General features: G+C 30.7%; 1 protein-coding gene across 2 annotated transcripts in view; it reads left to right on the top strand.

The window, feature by feature from the left end:
* Nucleotides 1-8353, top strand: part of LOC124369149 (homeobox protein PKNOX2-like) — a 75978-nt gene extending 67625 nt beyond the window's left edge. For both annotated transcript variants that reach the window (XM_046826929.1, XM_046826930.1), the window contains one exon: nt 753-8353. In XM_046826929.1, coding sequence (XP_046682885.1) covers nt 753-856 — 104 coding nt within the window. In that variant the 3' untranslated portion in view covers nt 857-8353. The remainder of the gene's footprint in view (nt 1-752) is intronic.
* Nucleotides 8354-10496: the final 2143 nt, after the last annotated feature.

The raw sequence follows: 10496 nt of genomic DNA on the forward strand, positions 1-10496 counted from the left end.
CAAAACCAAATTTGGTACATAGGTTTGACTAGATAATAGGAAAACAATTGTGTTGTTATCTTAAATATTAACAAAATGACGTGTGTCAAAATTTTTTAAAGTCAAATAACAAACAAATAAAACCGTATAGTTATAAAAATTTACAGACACCAACTATATCAAAAATATTATTAAGATTTCAACGGTATTTGTTCCAATGAAATCCGTCAATGCATAAGCGAGCACAACCACTTAAAAGATACTCTTGCACAAGCCTGGAACAACAAACAACTGATACCTCTCAACCATCACATGTTTGGCACTACCTACATAACATATTTACCTACATAAATTTTGTATTTTAAAATATTAAAAAGTTTCTAAAAACTATGTTTTGCAATCCTTTAATGGTATCAAAAAAAAACCTTATAAAATTATTAAAATTCGTTTTTTAACTAGTTTTCCTATTTCCTTCCAACAATTTCAATAGTGTTTAACCCTTTTAACTCCAATGTCCGTATTATATGGAGATCGTAAAAATGATATCAACTCCAACGTCCGTATATTGCGGACAAGCACTTTTTATTATTTTACTGGCCACCTATTCTACTAAATGCTTTTAAATTCCTCAGACTTGTGTATAAAGATGTATTTCACTAAAATATATTAGTTTGTAAAGCTTTGACTTCTATTTTGTAGTAGAAAAGATTATGAACAAGCACAGATTATTGTGACATCGGTTGAAACTAAACTTAAAATAATATTTTTTTTAGATTCAAGTTTGTTGAGTGGTGAAGAATCAGAGAGCAGTGGAGGTGGAGATGACATGAGTGACATTGGCAAACCTCACAGTGAAGATGACTCCTCGGAGCAATAACAGCTCCATCATTATGGACTTTTAAAAGTTGCTCAGGAGACCGCATTTGCGATGGCTACAAACGCCATGTCTCTACTTAGTTTAGTCCATATACATAGATTAAGCTTTGATGCAATATATTTTCTGTTTCTGGATTGGGTATGAGCGTAAATAAAATGTTCCTTCCTGTTAACTTTCTTAACGTAGGATTATAGTGGGTCATGTGATAACGGAGTTAGTTCCAGTGTTACCAGGTGTGTAAGTAACCTACATTACATTGTTGTCAGTTGCTGCATTCTTTTTATCTGTGTTTATTTTTATGTTAAATATACAAATCAAGTAAGAGTTTTTCACTGATGTTTGCTTTTATTGATTGAGTGTAGCACATTTAGTTTTAATTTAAATTTGCATTGTTAAGTGTACCCGCTAATTTTTCTAGACTTACTAGTTCAATTAGTTTAGAAATAGATTTCTTCATAAACTTATCAATGTGAATGGTTGAGCGCCTGTTTAATTGTTTAGTTTTATTTGTAGTTAACAAGGAAGACCAAATTTTGAAACCAATAAGTGTGTCTTCCATATGTATGTTGCTTACATTGTTTAGCACTTGAATTTTAGTGCCATGTTTCGGGACTGAGCAGTCTAACATTATATATCTAGTTTCAGAATGATGAGAGTTTGCAATTTGAATTTAAAATAACATTGATTTACCCAGTTCATACAAATATTATTGTAAAATAATTATACATGAAGGAGTGTAAGTAATGGTAATAACTTACGATTTGTCAATGCTGTTAGATTTATAACCCAATGGAGATAAGGAATTACCTGTTTATGCCACTGAAATGTATGTTTATCAATAACTTACATTGTTAAGATACTGTAAGTCAATTGTGTTGTCATGATTGTTATTTATGTAGTCATATTGGTGTTCTTTAATAGTAAATAGACACAGTCCTACAAAACATTAAGTGTAAATGTTTAAATGAAGATGTGTAATAATATCATTGTGCTAATATAATTATCTGCGTGTCTTTAAAGTATCATATTGTTAAATACTGAATTACACATACTTATTAAACTAATCTGATACCATTTGTAGTACAAAAAGAACTACAAAGTGTTGCAAATATTGAAAACAAAACTGTCTAAATTATCAAACAATTGCTGCTGTAAAATCCTTCTAATCAACAAACTAATGCAATGAGTATTTTATTTTGTCCAATTGTATTTCTTGATTCAACCAACTATTTTGTTCTACCCTAAACAATTTGATAATAGATGCAGCTTAAAGCCAGTGGTGTGGGTTATGTTTTACAACTAAATAATTTTATTTAGCAAACAATTGGAATTTTAACCATGATTGGTAGACACTTGTGATACCAATAAAAACAACACACAGCTGTTAGCTGTTAAAACACTTAACTGTGATTGGTAGATCACTGCTGCTTCTGTAGTGTTAAAATATGTGTGGCCAAGAGAAAGTATGTAAAGGACAGAGAAAATTCAAAAACTAATTTTGTCATTTAATATCCCAACTTGTCTTGATGCTTCAGCTTTAAAATGTTCTGCTTTAAATGTTGTTTCAAAGCCGTTGCGTTATAGATTGTCTTTTTTCATTCTTTCCATGCTTTCTCTCAATGCTGTGATATCTGAGAGAAGAACCTATAACATTTCTTCCAGAACCATTTTTTGAGTTTCCAAGTCACTCTCATTTTTACTTAGCTGTCAGAGTTCAATATCGCTTTCTAAAAGACACTCACTCAAAGCCATTATTGTTTCTTGCATAGTGTTCAGTGTAATTTCATGTTTTTTGCAATTCATTCTGCAGTGTTTTAATGCTTCTTCAAAAGTATTTGCTTTTTCTGGCAGTTCAACTATTGCTAGTTTCTTAACTAAATCATACTGTACTAATTCATCTCTTTGCTTCTCAACTTTGCACAATTCTCTATACATGTATTACATCTCTCATCTGCTTCTTGAATGTCCTTTAAACTACGTTTTCTTTTTCATTTAAAAATGTATTTAAATCTTTAATGGTTAAAAAAATGTCATCATTTTGTTGTGCATTTCCTGTTTTTATGTCAAATTCAGGAGAAAAGAAATATACCTGAGTCTGAAAATCAACTTGAACTTTTTGATGAGCATCAGAAAATTCAAGCTCAAAGTTTTCTACTTTAGTGTTCAAACTTCTTCAAGATTATTTATCCAGATTCTGTTGCAATTTCTAAATATAACTCTTATAACCTTATTATTTCTTGTGAATACTTCTTGTTTTCCTCTCAAAGAGATTGTGGATCTCTCTCCAAGTCTAAGTAATCATCATTTATTGGAACAATAACATTATGTTTTTCTGCTAATATAAACGCAATATCCTCTTTTCATCTTGTAATGCTGAAATCTCTTCACTTAGTATATCAATTAATTATATATAAGGCTTAAGTTTCCTTTGTACAAACAATATTATATTGTATGTAAACATTAAATGGCCTCAATTATTGCTAATAAATAATATTAACATTTCTTAGATATAAGTTTAATTTATTAAATGAATTAGGTTTTAAAAACATATTCATTTGTATTTCTTCAAAATTTCAAAAGAAAACCATACAAAATATGTATAATGTTACACTGCTCATGTCTATAGAAAGTGAAACCAGTGTATACGTATTATAAATAACATAGTATACCAAATTTGTATACGACATAGATTAAGTAAAAGGTAAAGTCTATTTATCGAATAGCTTCTGTCTTCACTCTAGTCTGCCTCTATAATATATGTCCTTTTTCCTTTACAACATTCGTTTTTTGCCCAGCTATTAAATGTGTACATTAACTGTGATTATAATGATAAATGTGTATACGAATTAATTTTAGGCCAGATAAAGTTATATTCTGTCAGGATAATCCAAGTATCTTAAATTTAAGAGTTAAATTAAGTTGTAGTTAGACAAGTTGAAAGTGTGATTTGTTGTGTTATAAGTAAGTTAAGCTAGCTAAGAAGTAGTCCCTTCTAAATAATGCAGGATCAATTAAGTCCTTTTGTATGGACTCTTTGAATTTTAAAACTAATCATGAGGTATTTGCATATAAAGTTAAGTATACCAACTGTCAGAATGGCAGTCACAATTAAAATTTCAAGCTTGTTACCACCTTGGATTTAGATTTTCCATTGTTAAATGCTCATAAATTTTAGGTCGGGAGAATTGATTATAATGTTTGTTATCAAATGATTAATTATAATCACATATTTTCGTTTTGGTTTTATATATTGGATGAATATTCAGAATTTTAAGACATAATAATGGCAATAGCATTATGTACCTGTTACACCCACAAGTTATGAGTTAGTAATTGAAAGTACAATAGAAATAATGTCTTCATAAAGTAAATTATAAATAATCCAACATAAACACCATAAATCCTACTTATCATGCTCGATTTTGTCATGGACAATTATAGTGAAAATCAGTGCCAAATGAAATAATTTTACTATACAAAACTTGTGTGACTAATTCCACAAAAAAGTATAATTGATTCAAGAAATAAAAATCTTTGGGAACAAACACTTTGTTTCATATTTAAATTGGGATTACCCATTAATAATACTGAATCAATTTATATTTGTGTGTTAGTTATGCAGAAAACTCAATGAAATCATTACTGCTAGGTTTAGCTTTATATTTTGCTTGAAATTTATTTTTAGGTTTGCTCTAACATGCTTAATCATTAATTTTTTTGGTGACACAACTAAAATGTACCTGATAAATGTGAAATAAACCAATATAGGTATAATAATATTGAACAACTCTTTTTAAACTTCCTGATTATTACTTACCACCAGGTTAATGTAAGAAAGCACCTAATGACCTAACTTAGGTTGGTAAAATAAAGAGCTCCTGTAACTGTTCATTATTCTGTGTAGTGTCACAGTTTTTTACCATAGTTTTATGGAAACACACAAAAATGTAATTTTTAATGTTTACACTATATGTAAGTGAAATCTTGCACATCCATATAAGATATATTAAGTATAATTTTGTTTGTTAATCTTCTCTAGTGAAAAGTCCACTAAAGTCATTGCAAATATTATAGAAAGCATATATCAAACTGCAAATAATATGTCTAGATGAGATAAGAACAGTTACTTAACTGGCATTATGAAATTGCGACCATTTAAAGCTGTAAAATGCTACATAACAAATTAACCACACAATTTTGTATCTATAGGTTATTAGCAATTGGACATAAAATATGAATAAATATGATTTATCTCTTTCTTTCCTATTTTTCGTTGGCTGTAGAATAACTGATTTGAGCCTCCCATACACTCTCATTCCTATAAAGTTGAAAATACAGCTGTAATACAAGTAATAGTTCTATATATACGTAGCCACTACAATTTTGAGAATAAATATACAAGGTTTTGTCCAATACAAACAGGTCTGACTCTCAAAAATTTCCAAAGGAATCATTGACCTACAGTTGGTAGATGTAGTAAGTAGCATGTATTGTTAGGGGGAGGGGAGAACCGACCGCAAAGATCCCTTTACGCTAGGTGGGTTCCATGTCTGTTATTGGAAGATCACAAGTGACATCGATGTAGCGGTTTTGCGTCGGCTCTTCAATTGATTTCAACATAAAGAGAGGCCTTTTTTAAACGGATTGTTGCACAAGTTTGTTGTACGAAGCACAAATTATTGTGAAGTACGGGTTGCCACAAACTTCATGTTGAAAGAAAAGGAAGCAGCAGTTGGCCAAAAATTTATTTATTTTGCACAACAACACCAGAGCATATGCAGCTAACATCACAAGTTAAAAATTGGTTGTATTAGAATGGCAAACAATGGAACATCCACCCTACAGTCCATACTTGTCACCTTGTAAGTTTTTCATTTTTATGGACTTGTCAAAGAAGTGCTTGGATGCCAGAATTTCAAGGACAATGAAGCGGTGAGGGTGTTTGTGCTCCAATGGCTAAGAGGCGTCTATGTAGTTATTTTACCATGATAGAAAAAAGAAGTTCCCTATCTGATGGGAAAAAAAGTATTTCAAGGGTGACAGAATATGTAGAAAAATAATATATACTGTATTCATAATTTTAACCAAATAAAGTTCTAATAAAAAATGCAGTTCCATTTTATATTTGATACACCCTTGTATATGAATTTGAATTATTATCCTCTAATCTTCCAATGCATTAAAAAAAAATGATATTATTCAAATGTCATTCTGGACATTCTTCAGCCATAATACCTCAGTTGTGACAATATAAAGAAAAAAATTTCTTATTTTACCAGCTGAAGTTAGGACTAAGAAGCCCTCTAACACAACCTGGGAACCAACGACTTAAAGGTAACTTTAAAAGGTAATGACCACCAATCGCAAGGCAGGGGGGTTATATATTGGTGTTTGTTATACACAAGCAGCATGATATAATTCAAGTGTACTAATTGAGTCACTTTAGATTTCTGTGATATGATGGGAAGGGATCATTACCATGGAAGGGATGTAACAGTGCATAGCATTACTTTTAATGTATAAAATGCACTTTATATAAAACAAATACAGTCGTCAGCCATTATTACACGTAACTAACATGTTGATATTACCCTTCATAGTGATCTAGCGTATAAGAAATTTATCATTTAATCGTACCATTTACATTTGTGAAGTTAAAAAATAAATTCTATTTTTAAATATCACTTAAAAAATGTGTTTCTTGAATTGAGTCATCCCTAAATTATTTTTAATATTTAGGCACACATTAAAATTTTATACTGAAATTCTCATGCCCCTATTCATGTATGAGATGAGGTTAAAAATTAAGTGGACTGAGGCTGAAAACAATTTGAATTCATTCTTATCTACAATTTTTGCGATATGCCCCTTAAAAATAGCTCAGTTCTGCATATTTACAAGATTTCATACGTGTCCTCCATTATACAACATAGGGCTTGAAGCAATTTTCGGTATGAATGATAATTATCACCTCAACATATGCTTAAAAATACTCAACTCAATCCTATCAGCTGATTTGACTTTGACCAACAAAAATATCATCGAGAATTTAATCAGATTAGTATAGCGGGTGCTCCAGTACTGGAATGGTATGTTTGACCCAAAATTTCTTGACAGGCATAAAATTGTGGACTGTGTATTGTATGGTGTTTGAAGTATTCATGAATTATTTTTCACTAATTACCCTGTATTTTCTGCACTACTCATGCTGAGTAACCATAACCCTAGTATAGTAGTTTTATTTTACTTTTGACACTGAAAATCTGCCCCCCGACAAACACAAGATACAACTTGACCCCGTCAACCCCGACGGGATGACAAACTTTGACATTGATCTGGTGCTCAAACACTGATTTTCTTGTACAATTTAACAATTTCTCTGATGCATTATTAGTTCAATTGGTCTACTACACCACTCAAACACCTATGAACTAATCACTGAAATGTTGTTAATATTCAAAATGTTTCCGTTATGGTGGATTATTAATCAGAAATTTCACATTGACGTTTCTTGAGGCTTTTAGCTACTGGTAGTAAAGGACAGAGAGCAGGGAAGACCAAAACTGGAGTTAAGATTAATGGGGGATAAGGGAACTTGCATTACAATCTCAATCTTAAGAAATTTGGTTATTATATTGCCACATTGTATGTATTTAAGTGTTTATACTGTGTGAAAAATACATGTGGCCATTTCCACACTCTGAATCTACACTCATTATTAAATCAAATTTCTTTGTTAATTTGGTCCCCTGTATTTTCACATTTAATATATACTTAGAAAGTTACTTTCAAGAATACAAAGTAGATTCTATTTTTTTTTACTTCGCTACAAATTAAACTTCAATTCCTGTTCTTTGAAATCATAAGTTCCATAATAAAGAAAAAAATATTTTATTTATTTCAGCCACAGGACTACAGAATGGTACATTTAGAAGGAATTGCTCAAGCTTGTCAGTATTTGATTTAGTTTGTTACTGTTAAGTTCGTTATTGTTAATTTACATTCTTATTTGTATTTTTGTAAGTTGTATAATGTGCATTCTGATGGGTTTTTTAATGTTCATAAAGTTTAAGTATGTTTATCTGTATTGGCAGCTGGATTAAACGTAATTCTATTTAATTCAAACCGATCTTCAACATCTTTTCTATAATCTGATTTTAAAGAATTAATAACAAAGAAATGTATGTTTTGATGAGCAGCTGTCTTGTAGGTGTAATATATAACATGATGTATATGGTTTTGACAAGTTTTATTATCAACATTGTACAGTTTTGTAATTTTGTCCTTGTATACAGATAGGTTAAGACTGACAGCTGCTCGCTCATTAATTACATAAGATTGTTCCATTTGCTTTGTGTGCATTTTGAATGAAATGTCTGTGAGGGTGTGAGGACCATTGAGTTATTTGTTAATTAATTACAGTGCTGTATACTTACAGTGTATATGACCTAATTACATTTATTCAAAGTAAATGTTATTATAGCTCTCTCAACTTTTTCTTTGGTGTTTTTTCTTTATACCCAATTTGATATCTTTCAAGTTAATTAAATACATTACTAAATGTTGACTTAGTTTCATCCCTCTTACGTTTTATAACCACACATTTTTCATCCCCTGAAATTTAGATATGAAATTTTAGCTAGTTTCTTTTAAATACAAATTAAAAAAATTTAATTTTAAAAATCACTGTCATTTTACTCTATACTACAATGTAAATTCAGTTTCAAATATGGTACAAGATTCATACAAAAAGTGTTGAGGTAGAATGTGAGTTTTTGTGCCAGACTTGCGAAAGTTAAGGATCTTGAATATTTGTGCATTTCATTTTACTAGACAGAAATTTTTATAATAATAAGATGGCATGCTGGATAGACGTCAGCCTCGGATCTAAGGCTCCAGTTAAGGAAATCTGCATTAAATATAAGTTATAAACCGTTAATATTCCAAAATTATAACTGTTTATTAAGACACTAAACTTTTAAGTTTCTGAAATAAAACCTTTTTATATTTGTGAAGTTTTTTTTACCGTTTTAACAGTAAAATTCATTTAGGGATTGAAAATTTCAGCATTAAATACTCTGTCTAATTGTGCAACTTGTATAAAAAATACTAAATGCTAATCCCTCATGTTAATAAAAAATACAAAGGGGTTTTAGAGCATTTAAGCTACTAAAACTTATGGTCTTATACAAAAATTATTAAGGAGTGTATTAAAACATTGTTGAAGTGTATTTAAATAATTGTAAAAATGCACCAAAACCACATGGATTTTGAAATAAGAAATGTTCTTATCATGCAGTAAAGCCAGTTGTGCTGCCAGCTATGCAGACTTGTATTTTAGTTTTGATTCACTTCTTCTTCAGAGGTACCTGTTGGCAAACAATGTGCACCCACTGAAAGTGTACAATGAAGCCGTAACAGTTTACAATATCTGTAACCATAAACATATTGATCAGGTTCTTCCCTGAGGAAACAGCGTCCTTTCCACAGTTCCAAACATTGTAAAATAATTCTTAGTGAAGCTAACACAAAACAGTTGAAAAGCAAGGTTCTGCAGTTTTATAAAGTCCATTGGATATCCTCTAGAGATACCCACTCTGCCCCTTCGATATCCACGCCCTTAAACCCACTATCCAAAAGAGACTAGATATGCATCTTGTAGGTAGATGAATGAAGCTTAAGGCTAGTAAATTCTTTATCTCTTTTTGTAATAAGTTAGAAAAAGCTCTAAAGGCCTTATACACTTGGGGATTCCACATGATGGTTGATGTCCTGTTAATGTTAAGCTCTAATTTGTCAAACATCACCCCTTTTGCATCCTACAATTCCATAAGTATGTCTGTGCTTAACTTACAAGGTTTTGAGATGTGCAATCTAAACTCTTTCAGGCTGAAGCGTAGTGTTACTGATATCTTAAAACTCAAAACAATAGGAAATGCCTGGAAAAAATTCCTGTTACCTCACAATCCTTCCATCATCAAACTATAAATAGAAAACTCAGTTGTTGATATTGTTGTTTTATGTTTTTAATATTCAAATAAACAAGAAATCATGCAAAACAAACAGGTTGAAAGTCCTGGATTGAAATGTGTCCTTATCAGGTTATGGAATAAAAATTGCCTTTTTTCTACAAGTCTCCAAGATTCCATACATTCTAGATAGTGACTTTTAAAATAAAGTTCCTTATTAATTAAGGTATGTGTGTTTAACTTCTCTTCTACGTTCTCACATGCAAATGTGTACTCCATACGCCAGATGTGTCTATATGAATTCATTAATTCCATTCTAACTTATTTCCTATCAATATTACCAATCAGGATTATTTGATCACTGATTCTTCTCCCTTCGCTCCAGAGAATCTCCAAGTCAAATTTTCATCACAAAAGATCTGGGTTTTTTTGAGAAAACTATCACAGCATCATACTTAAGGTGTGAAAACACCAGTTGGAATTATCCCAATTCACTTATATTCCTCTGAGATACTTATTAAGCCTTTCAATTGTTTAGTTTATATACACTAATTTTTACTCCTCGGATTCTTGAATTACCTCCCATTTGTATGATTACTAAAGAAAACATTCTGAGTGCATGTGATTAGAGGGAGGAGAATAATAGCCATGAACTTTCCCGTCATATTCTA

This window comes from Homalodisca vitripennis, chromosome X, assembly GCF_021130785.1.
Source record: "Homalodisca vitripennis isolate AUS2020 chromosome X, UT_GWSS_2.1, whole genome shotgun sequence".
Lineage (NCBI taxonomy): Eukaryota > Metazoa > Arthropoda > Insecta > Hemiptera > Cicadellidae > Homalodisca > Homalodisca vitripennis.